The 20478-nt window shown below is 42.6% G+C and overlaps 1 protein-coding gene across 5 annotated transcripts in view; it reads right to left on the bottom strand.

The window, feature by feature from the left end:
* Positions 1-720: 720 nt before the first annotated feature.
* The window catches only part of LOC124138590 (1-phosphatidylinositol 4,5-bisphosphate phosphodiesterase gamma-1-like), an 83943-nt gene continuing 64185 nt past the window's right edge, over positions 721-20478 (bottom strand). For all 5 annotated transcript variants that reach the window (XM_046505320.2, XM_046505319.2, XM_046505317.2 and 2 more), the window contains 9 exons: positions 15547-15643; positions 14676-14766; positions 11978-12148; positions 10976-11084; positions 9811-9925; positions 6958-7116; positions 4500-4588; positions 3377-3561; positions 721-2175 (listed from right to left, as the gene is read on the bottom strand). In XM_046505320.2, coding sequence (XP_046361276.1) covers positions 2127-2175; positions 3377-3561; positions 4500-4588; positions 6958-7116; positions 9811-9925; positions 10976-11084; positions 11978-12148; positions 14676-14766; positions 15547-15643 — 1065 coding nt within the window. In that variant the 3' untranslated portion in view covers positions 721-2126. The remainder of the gene's footprint in view (positions 2176-3376; positions 3562-4499; positions 4589-6957; positions 7117-9810; positions 9926-10975; positions 11085-11977; positions 12149-14675; positions 14767-15546; positions 15644-20478) is intronic.

Consider the following 20478-nt stretch of genomic DNA (forward strand, 5'->3'; position numbering starts at 1 on the left):
GTAATAAGAATTAATTATTAGATTTTCATTCTAACTCAGCTCACTATCAACGGCTAAAAAGTCGTGATGATTGTTCTCCATCTTCTTTCAGCATGATGAATTACACAGGAAACAGTCCCACATCTGAACTTCATGTGAATCACATACCCCAACAGTTAATGTGACAGATGTAGTCAGTAGAAATACAAAACCTTATGGCCTTGCACCTCACATTTTGGTCAAATGCGGATAAAATATAAGTAACCCTAGCTGTGACACGTATGAGAAGCTTGGACCTTACTGTGAAGTGATAATATGAAGTAATACTTATAGTTTTCACTCGGTTTCATTTCCACATAACATTTAAGTTTGAAACAATCAGCTTTTCAAGTGCAAATATTGCCTTAAGCTGTGTCCCCAAAATGTCATCTATTCGCATCAACAGCTTTTCACGCATATGGAAAATAATGAAAAGCCAGGCTTGTGTACAAAGGTCATCTAACTACACCAGGCCTTGCTTATTCATGAACACAGATGTGTGAAAACATTAGGCCAAACTTTTATCTTGGTTTACAATGTTTTTGTGTGTGTGAATAATCCTGGTCAGGAAATGGGAACAATATAACACAAAAAATATTTCAGATTTTTTTCCTGTTTTTTTTTTATATGTTTCCATGCGAGCAGCGTTAGTTAAGCTTGTTGGTCTTGAAATTTAACCTTTTAATGCACAGATTTTTTAAAGTTTGAACATGTAACTTTTCCTTTTCAGGGAATCGAAAAAGTTCATAAAAATTCACTTTCATAATTTTGGGGTCAGGATAATCTGTAAACAATCTCAGAGTCTGACTTGTCATTGAAGTCTATTGTTTCATATGAACAACATTTAATATCTCTATCATGCAATAAGCATGGACTTTAATACAGGGATTGTCACACAATTTACAAGTAACGCTCACATTGATATCGTACCCTACTGGTCTTGCCATGGACCACCATCGACTTCCATGCTGCAAAACACAACCAAACTGTGCTCAACTGGGCTGTCCAGTTCATGGGACTTTTAGTTTCTTAATGCTTAATCGGTTCAGTCGGATCACATTTTGATCAGAGCCAATGTATGTATTTTTTGGTACCAATGCTTATGTGACATGCCTCGGGGTACATACAAACTGAGAAAATTATTCAGTTCAAATTCAGTTCTGAAAGGTGTTGCCTAAGGATGCACATGTTAAGATCAGTTTACGGTCAAACAATAAAACTGACCAGTTTGACCAATTGGTTAACATTTGACAGTTGATACTTCTGAATCTCATACAGAAAAAATCTCATAATTGTTCATGTATCCGGTAACTATGGTAACATGGTTGTTGTGACTGATGAGGCTATCTAACTACTCTTAACCCTCTTCCATCAATACCATCCAGGATCCAAATAGCTAACACATAAGAGACAAAACATATCGGAAAGATCAACCAGCTCCTGGGCCCACTTGCACAAAGCGATCTTAGCGCTAAGATGATCGTAACTCTTAGCTAATATCGCTTTGTGCAAGTGGGTCCTGATGTGTTGAGCTACCAAAAAAACTTTCAAATAAAACACATGTCAGCTTATCTGAACAAAGACACCGACCTATTATTAACATCAGACGCAACAGGTGAAGATGCTTCACATCCCTGAACACAATCTCAACACAATGTGTCGGCCATTTTATGTAATTTGAAAACATAGCCAGATCACATATTTGTTACCTTGTCTGGCCTTGCCACACATACAAGCTCTCCTTGTGTCTTTCTTCTCGGTCTAAGGCAGGCTGTGAAAAGGTCATACCGGACTCTTGCTGTCTTGGAGCTTCTTTCACTCCAACAGCCTTGAAATTGCATGTTCCATCCATGACCTGGGCCAATCTAACTTGGAACATCAGCCCCAAACATGCATGTGTATCACTCTGGTCATATGACATTGTTATGAACTTCATCAGTAAGGAACACTTGAGGCATCAAAGTGGGATATTCTGCACACGGAATACTATATCATATTAAATGGACATAACTGATTGACCCATATATACAGGACGTATCTCTGCATCCTCGTTGGAACGCTGTACACATCTGTGGTTCCTGTGGTCCAACAACCATTAGCAGCTTCCTTCAGTTGTTTGACTGGCGTCTGTAGATGATCTGATGTCTGATGGCAGATCTGGAATCACAAACAGACAGTGAGTGAGTGAGTGAGTGAGTGAGTGAGTGAGTGAGTGAGTGAGTGAGTGAGTGAGTATGGTTTTATGCCGCTTTTAGCAATATTCCAGCAATATCACAGCAGGGGACACCAGAAATGGGCGTCACACATTGTACCCATGTGGGGAATAACCCGGGTCTTCGGCGTGACGAGAGAATGCTTTAACCATTAGGCTACCCCACCGCTCCCAAACACACCATGATAAATTGTCCTTGTATAATTAAACAAGTATTTGTCACAGAGTGACGAAATATCCCCCGCCATATACACCATAGTACCAAATATGAAGACAATCCAGCGATTAGTTCTTGAGATATTGTGGCAACACCATTTTCCAACTCCAAAAACAGATTTGCCTGCTGTGACCTTGAAAATGGGGTCAAGGTCACCAAATCTGACAGGTGTATGCGGTGTCTGTATATACACTATAGTTCCAAATATGAAGACAATCCAGCGATTAGTTCTTGAGATATCGCGGCAACACCGTTTTCTAACTCCAAAAGCAGATTTGCCTGCTGTGACCTTGAAAATGGGGTCAAGGTCACCAAAACCGACTGGTGTCTGCGGTGTCTGTATATACACCATAGTTCCAAATATGAAGACAATCGAGAGGTTTAGTTCTTGAGATATCGCGGCAACACCGTTTTCCAACTCTAAAAGCAGATTTGCCTGCTGTGACCTTGAAAATGGGATCAAGGTCACCAAAACCGACTGGTGTCTGCGGAGTCTGTATATACACTATAGTTCCAAATATGAAGACAATCCAGTGTTTAGTTCTTGAGATATCGCGGCAACACCGTTTTCCAACTCCAAAAGCAGATTTGCCTGCTGTGACCTTGAAAATGGGGTCAAGGTCACCAAAACCGACTGGTGTCTGCGGAGTCTGTATATACACCATAGTTCAAAATATGAAGACAATCCAGTGTTTAGTTCTTGAGATATCGCGGCAACAAACAGGTGGGACGTACGGACGGACCCATACAACAAACATGCTAGGATCTTATTCCACCAGGGTAACCAACATGTAACTCTTGCAACAAGAATAGGTTACTGAGGACCAATTCTAACCTGGCATTCACTGAAGTCAGCTCATGCAACAAGCATATGTTGCCAAGGACCTATTCATCCCCCCACCCCAATCCTCCGTCCAGAGATGACTTACTTCCTCATCCTCCGCTCCTCTCTCTTGGCCAGCAGCAGCCCCTGCGTCTCCTCCAGCTCAACCCGCTTGATGTTGGCCGACTCCTTGTCCCCCCGCTGGTCCAGGTCCTCGATCACAGCCTCCAGGTTGTCAGACTCATCACACAGCTGCTGGATGGAGGCATAGATGTGGCTCTCCTCACCCTCCTACAACACATGCGTCACAGGCCATGAGCAGTCTTCACAATAGGTGAGGTGAGGTGTACTGGGGTTAGCGTCGCGTTCAACATTATTGCACTTTTATAGCGACACAGAATACTGACTCTGAGCCGACCAGTCCTTGTTTTACCCCCTCAAAGCCGGGCGCAGGGTAACCAGAAGTACCATCTATTAATGTCTTTTGGTATGGCGTGGTCGGAGATCGAACCCCCGATCTCCGGGGAGACAGACCACGGAGGCGGTCTCTTTACAATAGGTACTTGACACATTACAGGGATACATCTAGGATATTAACAAGGGTGTGGGTGGAGGGACATATAAGTGAGTGAGGGAATAGGTCTATATGATGCTTTCACCATCATTGATGATTACTGATTACCCAAGCAGTATTATGGCGGGGAACACCAAACATGGGCTTCACGCAATATACTCAAATGCTGCTGCGAAGACATCATGTCAATGTATTGAGAACATGGGATATTATCTGTTTGGGATGTGTGTGGTTTGTTCATTTTCTTCTATTATCTTGTATTATCCGAAATTGTATTTTGGCATTATTTTCAGAAGATGATAGTCTCACTATATTTACGAGAATAAGCTGATCTTACTACACTAGAAGAAATATGACTCTGGCTTCGGACAAGTGGCTAAAACTGCAGACTGGAATACAACTGGAGTGAGTGAGTGAGGCGGGTGGGCAGGTTGGTGGGTGAGAGAGAGTGAGTGAGTGAGTATGTTTTTTTTGCCGCTTTTAGCAATATTCCAGCAACATCAAGGCGGGGGACACCAGAAATGGGCTTCACACATTGTACCCATGTCGGGAATCGAACCCGGGTCTTTGGCGTGACGAGCGAATGCTTTAACCACTAGGCTACCCGACAGCCCGGGTGAGAGAGAGAGTAAGTGTTGTGAGTGCTGTGACTGACCTTGGGGTTCCTCATGTCGATGCTGACCATCAGTGATGCCAGTTCCAGTTCTTCACTGTAGCCATTCTTCAGAGGAATGCTACGGTAACCTGCCACAGACAACAACCCATTTACTTGACGAACATAATGTTTTTTAAAGGCTAGTGTTATTGAGTATTTGAAGCCAAATTTGTCCATTGGAAAGTAAATTTTACTGTGCACTGTGTTCTGGTCATTTTATGTCACGCAATCGTTCTATGTTATGTACAAGATGTACAATGGATGCCTGCATGACAACTGAACACTCCTTGTTAGCAGAATTCCAAGAAACCTAAACTCAATCAAAATAATTCTCCTCACTCTCATGTCTGACCCGAGTGACGTCACCCCTCCCTCTCATGTCTGACCTGAGTGACGTCGCCCATCCCGCTCATGTCTGACCTGAATATCACCCATCCCTCTCATGTTTGACCTGAGTGACGTCAACCCTCCCTCTCGCGTCTGACCTGAGTGACATCACCCCACCATTTCATGTCTGACCTGAGTGACATCACCCCTCCCTCTCATGTCTGACCTGAGTGACGTCATCCCTCCCTCTCATGTCTGACCTGAGTGACGTCAGCCCTCCCTCTTATGTCTGACCTGAGTGACGTCACCCCTCCCTCTCATGTCTGACCCGAGTGACGTCACCCCTCCCTAACATGTCTGACCTGAGTGACGTCACCCCTCTCTTTCATGTCTGACCTGAGTGACGTCTCCCCTCCCTCTTATGTCTGACCCGAGTGACGTCACACCTCCCTCTCATGTCTGACCCGAGTGACGTCACCCCTCCCTCTTATGTCTGACCTGAGTCACGCACCCCTCCCTCTCGTGTCTGACCCGAGTGACATCACCCCAGCCATCTCATGTTTGACCTGAGTGATGTCAACCCTCCCTCTCATGTTTGACCTCAGTGATGTCACCCCTCCCTCTCATGTCTGACCCGAGTGACGTCACCCCTCTCTCTCATGTCTGACCTGAGTGACGTCTCCCCTCCCTCTTATGTCTGACCCGAGTGACGTCACACCTCCCTCTCATGTCTGACCCGAGTGACGTCACCCCTCCCTCTTATGTCTGACCTGAGTCACGCACCCCTCCCTCTCGTGTCTGACCCGAGTGACATCACCCCAGCCATCTCATGTTTGACCTGAGTGATGTCAACCCTCCCTCTCATGTTTGACCTCAGTGATGTCACCCCTCCCTCTCATGTCTGAGCTGAGTGATGTCACCCCTCCCTCTCATGTTTGACCTGAGTGATGTCACTCCTCCCTCTCATGTCTGACCTGAGTGATGTCACCCCTCCCTCTCATGTTTGACCTGAGTGACGTCAACCCTCCCTCTCATGTTTGACCTGAGTGATGTCACCCCTCCCTCTCATGTCTGACCTGAGTGATGTCACCCCTCCCTCTCATGTCTGACCTGAGTTACGTCACACCTCCCTCTCATGTCTGACCTGAGTGATGTCACCCCTCCCTCTCATGTCTGACCTGAGTGATGTCACCCCTCCCTCTCATGTTTGACCTGAGTGACGTCACCCCTCCCTCTCATGTTTGACCTGAGTGATGTCATCCCTCCCTCTCATGACTGACCTGAGTGATGTCACCCCTCCCTCTCATGTCTGACCCGAGTGACGTCACCCCTCCCTCTTATGTCTGACCTGAGTCACGCACCCCTCCCTCTCGTGTCTGACCCGAGTGACATCACCCCAGCCATCTCATGTTTGACCTGAGTGATGTCAACCCTCCCTCTCATGTTTGACCTCAGTGATGTCACCCCTCCCTCTCATGTCTGACCCGAGTGATGTCACCCCTCCCTCTCATGTTTGACCTGAGTGATGTCACCCCTCCCTCTCATGTCTGACCTGAGTGATGTCACCCCTCCCTCTCATGTTTGACCTGAGTGACGTCAACCCTCCCTCTCATGTTTGACCTGAGTGATGTCACCCCTCCCTCTCATGTCTGACCTGAGTGATGTCACCCCTCCCTCTCATGTCTGACCTGAGTGATGTCACCCCTCCCTCTCATGTCTGACCTGAGTGATGTCACCCCTCCCTCTCATGTCTGACCTGAGTGATGTCACACCTCCCTCTCATGTTTGACCTGAGTGACGTCACCCCTCCCTCTCATGTTTGACCTGAGTGATGTCACCCCTCCCTCTCATGTCTGACCTGAGTGATGTCACCCCTCCCTCTCATGTTTGACCTGAGTGATGTCACCCCTCCCTCTCATGTCTGACCGGAGTGATGTCACCCCTCCCTCTCATGTCTGACCGGAGTGACGTCACCCCTCCCTCTCGTGTCTGACCTGAGTTACGTCACCCATCAATCTCACGTTTGACCTGAGTGACATAACCCCACCCTCTCATGTCTGACCTGAGTGACGTCACCCCTCCCTATCATGTCTGACATGAGTGACGTCACCCATCTCTTTCTGTGACTGACCTGAGCGAATGCCTGGTACAGGGAAGGTGGCCTGACCAAGGAAGTTGGGGTCTCCAAAGATGTCTTCATCCATGACAGCAAACCTGATGATGGCCATCTCAGGGCAATAGATGTCAAACATACATCCCTCATTCCACACCGGATTCAAACCATTGTCAACTGAAACCAACAGAACATCAATATGGCACGATCAGTCTCTCACTAAAAACCTAACACATTTTCAAATAACATAACAGTTTTGAGTTGGAATGTATGTACTTGGTACATTAACACTGACATTGTGTTAATAACAACATAATTTGTCAATGCAAGAGGAAAATTACAAATAAAACTTGTAAATGCAAGAGGACAGCCAGTCTAAAGCAACATTATCTGACGAAACAGATTCAATTTGGCAAATCATTTTCCGATCGCTTCACACACAATTTCGCCAAAATTAATTAAAACAATATTCAAAGGAATTTTGAATAAAATTAATGAAATAAGTTACATACATAATTCCATATATACAAAGAACACTTTTTGTAGCCAGACAGTGTAATTACATGATGATTTTGCATACTTCAGTATGGATTTGTTGACATGTTTTTTCCGGTGTTACGTGCTCACGGTAATATCTTTCCATGGGGGAAAAAACATCAAAACTCATTATTTCGTGTATAAAAAAAAGTGTGCACTATACTCAAGAAAATACGGTACCAGTGATGACTCCAGGTGTTCACAAAAAGGTAAGCATGTCCTGCCCTAGCGGTAGCACCTGCCATTCACACAATTTGCATAAAACAGTAAGTGAGTGAGTGAGTATGGTTTTATGCCGTTTTAAGCAATTTTCCAGCAACATCAAGGCAGGGGACACCAGAAATGGGCTTCACACATTGTACCCATGTCGGGAATCGAACCTGGGTCTTCAGGGTGACGAGCGAACGCTTAAACCAATAGGCTACCCGACCGCCCCAAAACAGTAAGTATTTATTGCGGCTATATGCCTGACACCACACAGCAGTGCCATACGACAGCAGCTTGTCATTAGTTTCAGTAGAGAAAATTCTACATTTTCCTACCCTGGCAGATTGGTTGCCATAGAAGCAGATGGCCAAATCGAAGTGTACATGCAGAACGACAGGATACTTGATATGTGAGAGTAGTTTGAACCAAGCACTTTTTCTAATGTTAACATTCCTTGAGACTGTCCATAGACAGTGTCAGCTTGCCAGTGTTACCAATTGCACTGTGACATTTTAGAACTGTGAAATCAGATCCTAGTGCGTGCAACAGCTACACGTGGATTTGAGGATCTCTCACTATAGGTCAGGACGACCTTTCATCAGACCATTCAGAGCATTGCTTACAGGATTGGCAAAGTTGAAGCCTGGAGGTGATTTAAAATCTTGCAACCTCACAAAGGTTAACACAGGGTACAACAGTACTAGTACACTCTGTATGACTGATTCTGTCAGATAGTATTGCAATACAATCTCGGCCATCTATTAACATTACATTAGTGAGGTGAGGTGAGGTGAGGTGAAATTGGGTTTAACATCCAAGATTATTGCACTTATATAGCGACGTGTGTGTGTGTGTGTGTGTGTGTGTGTGTGGGGGGGGGGGGGGGGGGGGGGTGCTAGCTCACTGAGATACCACGCTGCAGTTTAACATGAATACCCCACTCAGACACAGTATACTGACTCTGAGCCAACCAGTCCTTGTTTTAGCCCCTTAATGCCGAGGGGGGGTGTGCTAGCTCACTGAGATACCACGCTGCAGTTTAACATGAATACCCCACTCAGACACAGTATACTGACTCTGAGCCAACCAGTCCTTGTTTTAGCCCCTTAATGCCGAGCGACAGACAGGGTAACAACAACTACCATCTTTTAACGTCTTTTGGTATGACGCAGCCGAGGGTCGAACCCCGGACCTTCTGCTCTCCAGGTGGACGCTCTACCACTAGACCACAGAGGCAGAACATACATTAGTCATTTCATTAGTAGGCCAAAGGTCGTTCGGACATGACCTGTAATGGGATGCCCTCAAATCTGTTTAGCACTAAGATTTGATTATAATGAGACTGATCAATGCTAGACCATAATTTCAAATACTTTACTTCAAAAATGTTACCAAATGATATATTGATGACTGAAAATTCAAAGTGTGGCATTACTACTTGTGTCTGAAAACCCTGATTAAAACTGCGAATGAGTGGATATAGTTTTTCGCTGCTTTTAGCAATATTTCAGCAATATCACGGCAGGGAAAACCAGACATGGGCTTCACACATTTTACCCATGCCAGGAATCGAACCTGGGTCTTCGGCATGACGAGCGATTGTTTTAACCACTAAGCTACCTGACCGCCCCCTGACTAAAAGAGCAAAACAGATTGACATTTGATGCTGCTTTATCACATTTTGTTTGTTTGTTTGTTTGTTTGTTTGTTTGTTAAACTGTAAACCGTAGGTTTATCTTCAAAATAGCTCTAGGCTGTAAGGGAAAAAAACACAAACTTCCAACTTCATTTTCCAACACAACTTTCAGTGGCAAGATTATCTCTAATTAGTTTGTTTGATGTTTCATGTCGCACTCAGCAATATTCAAGCTTTATGGAAACAGTGTGTAAATAATCGTGTCTGGATCAGACAATCCAGTGAATGACATATATAGCCAATGATCCTCGCCACACGATGACACGCAATCAGCCAAGTCACCAGGGCCGATCCATTAAGTTCATTTGAGCTTTACCACCCAATCCCGTTAGTCGCCTCTTACGACCAGCAAAGGTTGCTTGGGACCTTATCCTGGACTCCTCACTGGGATCTACCTCTAACAACAGTCAACACAACATCAGCAATCTTACCTTTAGTTCCCGTTTTGAACTTCTGATTGTCACATTCTATTCCCATGACTTCAATCTCAACAAATGGACTTGCAATGCCACGCCCTGACTTCACCAGGTGCCGAGCACCAATAATCTGGAGAGAGTGAATGCATAATGAAAGATGGGAGTGAGTGAGTGAGTGAGTGAGTGAGTTCGGTTTGACACCACTTTGAACAGTATTTCAGTTATATCATGGCTGGTTATATCACATATCAACTTGAGGCGGGAGAAAAGTCCGAAGTGATGCAGGTCTCTAACGTTTACCAGTTTGGTGGAACCACAAGCCCGGGTATGGTGCTGACAAATCAAGAAGCATAATCAGGGAGACTCTGGAATTCGAACCCACAATCAATGGATTCTGGCACACCTAAGGGACATAACTCTGCAAAGATAATTGTGGTGCCTGTGAAGACTGGGCTACCCGTCATAAAATAAAAATGTAATTGTGTCATGATTATTCACGGACACTGAAGTATTGAAAGGACCCTTTATTTCTGAGTTTGTTTGTTTGATTTATTGTTTCACGTCATACTCAGCAATATTCAAGCAATATAATGGCAATCTGTAAATAATCGTGTCTGGACCAGACTATCCAGTGATTGACATCATGAGTATCAATCAACGCAATTAGGATACGATGACATGCATCAACCAAATCAGCGAGCCTGACCCTCTGATCCCGTTAATTGCCTCTTATGACAAGCATAGCCACCTTTTATGGCATGCATTGGTCGCTGAAGACCTAATCTAACCCGAATCTTCACAGGTCTCATTTCTGAGAAACATACAGTATTCCTTAACTAAAAGGCCAAGAAAGTTCCATAACTTTACCAGGATCATATTTCTCTTATCCATGACCTAAGATGATGAGAGTGAGTGAGGATGGTTTTACGCCGCTGTTAGCAATATTCCAGCAATATCACACGGGGGTACACCAGGAATGGGCTTCACACAATGTACCCATGTCAGGAATCAAACCCGGGTCTTTGGCGTGAAGAGCAAACGCTTTAACCACTAGGCTATCCGACCGCCTTTAAGATGATGAGAAGTGGGAGTGATGAAAGAAAAGAAACAACAATAACATTAATAACTGAAATCAATAATCTTTCACAGATGCAGCGACCAGAAGCGGGACGGTACTCACACTGATGGTGAGTGCCAGCGGCTCTACTTCCATCTGGGAGAGGAACTTCTTCTCGTAGGGGTTGAAGCACTCCTCCCTCATCAGCTCTGGCTGCAGAACATAGCCACACCTACAAGCAGGGGACACCAGGGTCAGTGAGAGAATCTTGTCAGCAATATTCAAACTAGATCAGGAATATTTTCAAAAACGGCTGATATACTACAGGGACAAATAAGAATCTGCTATGACAAATAAGGTTATGAGGACATCCCATTGAAGGTCACGTCAGAACAAACTTTTGCAAACTTTGACCAACCAATGAAATGACTAACAGGAAGTCTATATTAGCCACTAAGAAAGCTGCTTTCTTGAGCTTTCAGATACTAGTTTCAAACTGGCGACTTCCATTCCAGACTCTTCTTACAAAAGTATTTTGAATCAGTCAACAGTAGTTTTGTGATAAGCTTTAGTAGTAGCATGATTAGAAAACATATTCTCCTAACAATGTAACATAACAATATGAAGTGAGTGAGGGAGTTTGGTTTTACGCCGCTTTTAGCAATATTCCAGCAATATCACGGCGGGGGACACCAGAAATGGGCTTCACACATTGTACCCATGTCGGGATTCGAACCCAGGTCTTCGGCGTGACGAGCGAACGCTTTAACCACTAGGCTACCCGACCGCCCCCATAACAATATGAATGTTTAAATTTAAATTTTTTTTTATTATTAACGTGTTTGTATCATTATTTATCATGTAGTTGTCCGATTTTTTATCACAATCGTTGACACAACGTAAATTTCATTTATCCGACATACTCATTAATCATTATCATATGCAATCAACCATGTTGCATTAACAGGACTTGACTGTATCCTGAATAGCAAAAGTCACCAGCTCAAAAGCAAGAAGAAATACGGAATGGTCTATTAGTTATGTTCCAGAAACAAAACGTCCCAGACAGATAAATAGAGCCTTTTGGCATGTCTCCTCTCAGACGAGTCGGGCACCACGGCGTACCTTCCATTCTGCAGAAAGCGGCCCTGGTACACCTGCATGGCCTTGTCCGGAGTCTGGTAGTTCAGTGCCAGGAGCTGTGACCCCGTGTTCCAGATCGGGACCGGGTCGTAGTTCGACGAGTCAACACGCTGCCCTTTTGGGTACACTCGACTCAGTTGTTGACGGTGGTAGGTGACGTTGTTAAGGAAGCAGTGTGTTATATATTCAATCATATCGACTACTATCCTCTAGTATATCAATCCCTGTCTTCTGCAGTTGCAGAATATCTTGCATAATCTTTCTGTTGATGCAGAACCGTAACAGTCAAACACACTGCAGACACTTATCATTCAAATTGGAAGCCTGTCCTTAATGTAAAAGTTGCATCGGCTTAAAGAAACTAACTGTCAACGTGTGACATAATTGTTTCTGTATTTCTGTGATTATAAAATATTTCCAAATAATTATATGAAGTATTTGTGTAATTTAAGAATACTGGTAGTAAAAGAACATTCTTCAATGCTATTTTTACATATTTTAATATTATGAAAGTGTTCAAATCCATATTCCAGTTTCATTTCCAAGTAAATCCAACTTTTGTATTGTGATTACCAGAAGCATGTCTTGTGGTTTTATGGTGCCACTGTCAGTTCACAAACAAATGATTAATCTGTCCGAAAATAACCTTCATTCCTAAACAAAACTAGCCTAAGAGATTGCAGAAGAATTGCAGATTTCATAAAAAGTGGTTGCAGAATTTATCAATGATTACAGCGGCATCCAGCAAAGACTAATATATCCATATCCCAGGTGTGGAATGTACCAACTAATATGAAAGCAGTTTCAGGACCATCACAAGGCACCGACCGCCTTTATTGAGGTACCAACCTCACACCTTGTATTGTGTCAATTTCCAGTCAATGTCTAGTCCTTGTAACTGGTGTCTGCTTCCTGTTATGGTAAGGGTGAGAGTTTGGCTTATACACTGCTTTGAACAGTATTTCAGTTATATCATGCTGTGCCATCTTGATGTGGGAGGAAAGCCTGAAGTGATGCAGGTCTTAGATGTTTACCACTTTTGTGAAACTCATGAGGGTGCTGACAAACATTGAAACATTACATGGGTAATTCTGGGATTCAATCAACTTAGACGACTGGGCCACCCGCGTCCCCTTGTTGTGGTCAGAGCATTAATATCAATTACCGTATTCGCCGTAATAAGCGCCCCGCTCTAATATGCGCCCACGGCGATATTTGCTAAACAATTGGCTAGTGAACAATCCCAATTATCACCCCTTTCAATTGATCAATGTAATATGTGTGTTATGTGCACCCTTAATTATGGGGCATTCAATTCTGAAAAAAAATATATCTTTCGTATATTAACATTTCAGGCTGTCAACATAAACCACGAAATTTACGATCTTTCAACTTTGTTGCTTTTCACCAAAATAATATTCTAATAAGAGCCCGCTATTTCTTATTTTGAGAGCGCCCTGGGCGCTTATAATGTCGAATACGGTATTACCATATTCAACGTAATAAGCGCTCCGCTCTAATAAGCGGCGATATTTGCTAATATATTGGCTAGTGAACAATCCCAATCAGCACCCCTTCGGATTCATCAATGTACACAAGACTTACTTATTCTCGTATAATATGCACCCTTAATTATGGGCAATTAAATTCTGGAAAAATATATCTGTCATATATAAACATTTCAGCCTGTCAGCATAAACCACAAAACTGTATCCTCTGTTTGTTTCACCAAAATAATATTCTAATGAGAGCCCCTTATTTCTCATTTTGGGGCGCCCTGGGCACTTATTACGTCGAATACGGTAACATAAGGTAAGTAGTGAGTATGGTGTGTGATGCTGCCATATTCACCAATACAAAAAGCCAAGGACACAAGGCATTAGGTTTACACTTAAAGCAAGGAGGTGTGGTAAAATAGGGCTTAAAGTCACATTCAAGGTTATTTCACTGATAGCAACATGTATGTGAGGTGAAATTAGGTTTAACGTCGCGTCCAAGATTATTGCACTTATATAGCGACGTGCATGTACGTGTGTGTGTTTGTGTGGCTGCTTGTACTAGTCCGGACTGATGCAAATTTATAGTGCTAGCTCACTGAGATACATGCCGCAGTTTAACATGAATACCCCACTCAGACACAGTATACTGACTCTGAGCCGACCAATCCTTGTTTTAGCCCCTTAATGCCGAGGGGGGGTGTGCTAGCTCACTGAGATACCACGCTGCAGTTTAACATGAATACCCCACTCAGACACAGTATACTGACTCTGAGCCAACCAGTCCTTGTTTTAGCCCCTTAATGCCGAGGGGGGGTGTGCTAGCTCACTGAGATACCACGCTGCAGTTTAACATGAATACCCCACTCAGACACAGTATACTGACTCTGAGCCAACCAGTCCTTGTTTTAGCCCCTTAATGCCGAGCGCCAGACAGGGTAACAACAAGTACCATCTTTTAACGTCTTTTGGTATGACGCAGCCGGGGATCGAACCCCGGACCTTCGGCTCTCCGGGCGGATGCTCTACCACAAGACCATGGAGGCGGTCGCAACATGTATGTATGTGCCAATGAGATTGCTGGCCAATATCTAACACCAGTCCGAAGGGACTCATCTAAGTTGCTTTCTTCACATTTTTCAGATGAACCCTCCGATGAAAGGGCATTATTTGTGAAAGGATATCTGAGGAAAAATTTGGCTTTGCTGCGGTTGATGTATTTCTCAACTTTTGTCTCTGGAAATGAGGACATCTCGTAGTATGGACCAGGGATTTCTGAAAATATACCATTAATGTAATTATTCTTCACCAAACTTGCAAAATTTAAAATTTGTCTTTTTTATAACAAAATTAACAGCCAAGAATTACCAATCATTGTGAAAGAAAGCTTACAGCTGAATGATTTCAGAGAAACAAAACAAGCTTCATATTTCCATTGCTTAATTCATATACATGTAGCTTAAAACAGTACTAAAATAGATGTACTTTAAGAATATTCCCTGACTAGCAATTGAGATATTAAGCAAAAAAAACAAAAAAAGACAAGTATATTTTGGTTCTGACACAACTGCATTGATCATGTTGATCACCAAAATAAGACACAACATCAAATTAATGAATTGTTTCTTCTTTTATGCAGCATCATGTTATAAAGGAGACAATATCTTTTTCGATTTTTTTTGATTGAGCAAAATTCAATTAGTCTATCATAAAGTATCAAAATGTACTCTTTATTCATAAGTATGCACCATAGAACCATGAATTATATCACATTTACATATACATCAACAGACAAACAATAACTTTCAGAAATGAAGTACTTTTTACAGATTGTCGTTTGTCATTTCATGAAGGAGCCCAGAATTATTTTTCAGACTCAAGAAATCTAGACTTGCCAAAGTATTGTAGACTTGCTTTGGATATTTCAGGTATATTTTTCTATCCAAAACGAACACACCTACATCTATAAAATACAACTGGCTCTCATATCCTCTTTGATTTCACCCACTAAAACAATTTCTAAACTACAAAGACATATATTGTTCCTTCTGTTACCCTCTGGGTTAAATGGGACGGCTCGGCAATAGACTATGAGATCCGAAAACTCCCTAGCTATTCTCATCGTCCTCTCCAACATCTTCTGTTCGGATGTCTGCAAGAAAGTAAGTGGAAGCATACAGGAATACAATTGTTTTGTCTGAGCTTCATCAGATTGCAAAGAGATATGCTTGTCATCTACCTACTGTTTTGCTCATTGAAATGATGCAAGACATGCTGTTATTTCTTTCTGCACACAATAAACATTTTCATATTCATACATATATTATGTATAATTTGTGCTATTAATTAAAACAGTAATCAGAAAAATGGTAATACCTTCAAGCATGACTATTGATAACCACACACATGTTAAAATCATTCTACAAGTTTTTTAGAAACTGTATACAGTCGAACCCTGTTGTCGAAATACTCCTAGGGGCCAGACAAATGATGGGTTCAAAACACCCGAATTGACCTTATTACAGAGTGCCCCTGGCATCAGACAACAGTAAGCAAAAAACATTACATTACATTTAAAAAATAACAAAATCAGACGGATTTGTCATATCTACATTTATGTATCCATACTCATCCTATTAAAAAAATACAAATTCTAACTTGTGTATAAAAAATATTGAGTTAGACTCAAGTCATGAGTTGCATTTAACTTCAGAGAAGGCGATGCTTCCTGTAGTGTTCAAAATAAGCGCCTGCCCGTAGGCCCGTGACAGGTAGATCTCTGGTCGGGGCCATAGTTTCAAATTTATATTGGTCCTTATGGCCTGCAGTAAATTTAGGTGTCAATATATTTGTGAAAATACGCTGCAGGTTTTTTTAAATGTTGGCCTGAAGAGATCAGTCAGGGCCTGCAGCTTGTAAAGTCTGTGGGTCCTGATGGCAGCCTGGTTGGTTGGTTGGTTGGTTGGTTTGCTGTTTAACGCCGCACTCAGCAATATTCCAGCTATATGACGGCGGTCTGTAAATAATCGGACCAGACAATCCAGTGACTGATCTCATGAGCATCCATCCACGCATTTGGGATCGATGACATGTATCAACCAAGTCAGCGAGCCTGACCACCCGATCCCGTTAGTCGCCTTTTACGACAAGCATAATCGCCTTTTACGACAAGCATGGGTTGCCCAGACCTATTCTACCCCGGAATCTTCATGGGTCGATGGCAGCCTGGCAATTTATTATATTTCAAACATTGTCTTCCCTGTACAAACATTCCTGGGTGGTAAATAATGGTAAATAATGTAGTGAGAGTTCATGGGCCTATGAGTTCAACACAACGGGGGAGAAGACTGCTCAGTGTCAGAGACAACAGGGTTCGACTGTACCTACAGAAATTCCATTATCCATTATTCCATGACATCACCATTAAAACATTCTAAAGAAGATAAACTTTGTTAAAACTAATAAAAGGAAATGACAAGGACTAGTAAATGCCACATGTCACACGAAATGTTAATGTTTTTAAGAAACTCAAGATACATTATCACATGAATAGCTACAACAGACCCTAGAAAAACAATAATTAAAACTGTTCTGCACATCCTGAGCAGTTTCACATGTCTGTACCGACACTTGATCTGGTGTAATCAGAGTGTAGATACAATCAAATGAAAGCTAGACAAAATGTGAAAGTTGAAGTGACTTAATTTACATGGAAGGATGGAGGATAAAGGATTCCTTTTACAGCGAAAACTAATCTGATCAGGAATAGTTGGATGTGGGAAGGAGAATTTGAGTACTGAAAAATTAGCAAATCTGTTTCCTTGCTTCCAGCAAGGATCTACTCGACGTAATAGGATCAAAGAAAATTATGACTGCCGTAGGCGTAATTAACCTGTGACAGTTCTCAAGATGAACGTGACATTTAATGTGACCGTCAGAGAAGGACATGAAATGTTGCATGTACTGGTACTGTTAATTGTTGCTATTTTTGGACCTAGACGCAACAGTGTTAACTAGATATAACATTTCCACCTACAACATAGGATGAGCTTGCTAATAACAACGACGAGTATTAGGACCATGTATTGGCTAAAGAATTGTAGTGCAATGTATTGCGATACAGGAAGCAGTACTGTGGTACGTATTGTGATATACTGGGAGCTGGAGTGTTGGACACTGACCGTACATCCAGATCATATTTCCTAAATATTTAAGAATTGACTTTCACTTTGTGTGAGTTCATTGGAGTATGAGCCTTCATAGAGTGAGGGCCAAACTGTATGAACGTCGGAGCTTGCGAAAAGCTGTATATATAATATTGAAAGGTCTTCTCTTAGGATAGCTAATCAATAATTCCTCGTAGCTTGTAGGTTATTCTCTGAATGATTAATTAAGCATCATGCAATAATATCAGTTGGTCTCACCCTGCCTCACAACAACCAAAAAATAACCATGTCTTCTCTACGCATGATGCAACACACAGTGATGTTTACACATCGATTGACATGCTAATGTACATACATCTCGCAAATCATAATCCTGGCCCAGCCAGGGGACACAACCCTGCACAGTGAATTGAGGCACCGCAGATGACTGGGTCACATCAACAATACAATATGCTCAAGTGTCCTTAGGGTGAGAGATAATTTATAATTTTTGATTGTTTTTCATTTTTCTGGCAAGTGCTGAAATAAAAACAATATCCCTTTCCATCTTCTTGAGGCAAGGAAGCTAACTGTCTGTAAAAGACCAGTGTTCACCTCCCCCGAACTAGGCTGGAATTTCTTGGGTCGATCGTAGCACCACCAGTGGCTATTACGAGTAATGTCCCTTCTATGTTCCTCCTATTGACCAATCAGATTCACTTGCATTTGCTTCAAACAAAATAGTAGCACCCAGAGAATATGATCTGATTGATAATCATGATCTATATTGTAATAAACATGTTTTCTTTTGCGAACTGCATCATATCACGTGAGCACCTGACTTAAAACATGAAAAGATTTGGAAAATATCTGTTGACAGTACACATTCTATGCAAATTCTGCAATCAACCGAAATCTACACGGCAGTCAATTTCATTACGCAATTTTCATTGGACTATGCACAGACTTGTTTGTCCAGCCAAATTATAACTCCAAAATTGCAGCCTAGTTCGGCAAGGGTTGAAACTTTTCTCTTTAACTAAGCCAGTTAACTCCCCTGCCTCAGGAAGATAACCTATGGCTCACAGTCGGTATAGAATCAACAGACAAGTCTGTACAAAGCAAACCAGCGTTGGACAGTCATATTCCATGGGCACTGTAAAACCAGGTCATATCACATGGGCACTGTACCACCAGGTCATATCACATGGGCACTCTAAAACCAGGTGATAGATATTACATGGGCACTGTAAAACCAGGTCACATTCCATGGACACTGTAAAACCAGGTCATATTCCATGAACACTGTAAAACCAGGTCATATTCCATGGACACTGTAAAACCAGGTCATATTCCATGGACACTGTAAAACCAGGTCATATTCCATGGACACTGTAAAACCAGGTCATATTCCATGGACACTGTAAAACCAGGTCATATTCCATAGACACTGTAAAACCAGGTCATATTCCATAGACACTGTAAAACCAAACGAAACACAAATGATCTGTTTTATCCCACCAACCACAGCAACCACACAACTAGCATGTCAATTTGTCATTGTTTCAGTTGAATTACATGCAATTTGTCTTATCATGAACATCACCATTAATTATTACCATAATAACAAGCATATTAGTTTGGGAGAAAGACTAATGAATAAAATATAAGAAGATTGACTTTAGGAATTAATTATTAATTTGCCAATTGTAAATATAATTGTTTTCTGAACCATACAAAAATGTGAGAGCAGATGACACTCCTCTTTCTTCAGTTGAGATTACAGAGCAAAGTCTGATATATGAATATTCAGTTATCAAGTGTGTGCCTGTACTGGTCTTGACTGATGCAATTTTATAGTGCTAGGCCCCTGCCACAGTTTAACATGAATACACCACTCAGACACAGTATACCGACTCTGAGGCCACCAGTTCTTGTTTAAGCCCCTTAATGCCGAGCGCCAGGCAGGGTAACAAGTGCCATCTTTTAACATCTATAGGTATGACACAGTCAGAGATCAAATCCCCAACCTTCTGCTCTCTCTACCACTAGAACACGGTGGCAGTCTCAGGACAGGTAAAAGTGTGAGTGAGTGAGTTTGGTTTAACGCCACTTTTAACACTATTCCAGTTATATCGCGTCGTGTCAGCTTAATGTGGGAGGAAAGCCCGAAGTGATTCAGGTCTCAGACGTTTACCACTTAGTTGAAACCCCTGAGCACGGGTATGGTGCTGACAAACCTAGAAACATAATCGGGGCGAACCAGGATTCGAACCAACAATCATAGGTTTCTGGCGTGCCCAAGGGACGCAACTCTGCACAGCGAATCGCGGCGCCTTAGACGACTGGGCCACCCGTGCCCCCAAGGACTGGTAATAAGTCACTGGATAGTCTCAAACTACAAAATATTCAGTGTTACATCAAGAGGTATTCGCTTGCATGTGTAAAATCAGATGCATAAGGGACCTTGACTACTACAAATACCCCAATTCTGGCAATGAATGACAGATGACCATGTATTGCCATTAACTTTACAGGGGGCACGGGTGGCCCAGTCATCTAAGGCGCCGCAATTCGCTGTGCAGAGTTGCGTCCCTTGGACACGCCAGAAACATATGATTGTGGTCTGGAATCCCGGTTCGCCCCGATTATGTTTCTAGGTTTGTCAGCACCATACCCGTGCTCGTGGGTTTCACCGAAGTGGTAAGGGTCTAAGACCTGCATCTCTTCGGCCTTTCCTCCCACATTAAGCTGACACGCCGTGATATAACTGGAATACTGTTAAAAGCGGCGTTAAACCCAACTCACTCACTCACTCATTAACTTTACAGATGACCTTTGG

This window comes from Haliotis rufescens, unplaced genomic scaffold (genome assembly GCF_023055435.1).
Source record: "Haliotis rufescens isolate VD_foot unplaced genomic scaffold, xgHalRufe1.0.p SCAF_17, whole genome shotgun sequence".
Taxonomy (NCBI): Eukaryota; Metazoa; Mollusca; class Gastropoda; order Lepetellida; family Haliotidae; genus Haliotis; species Haliotis rufescens.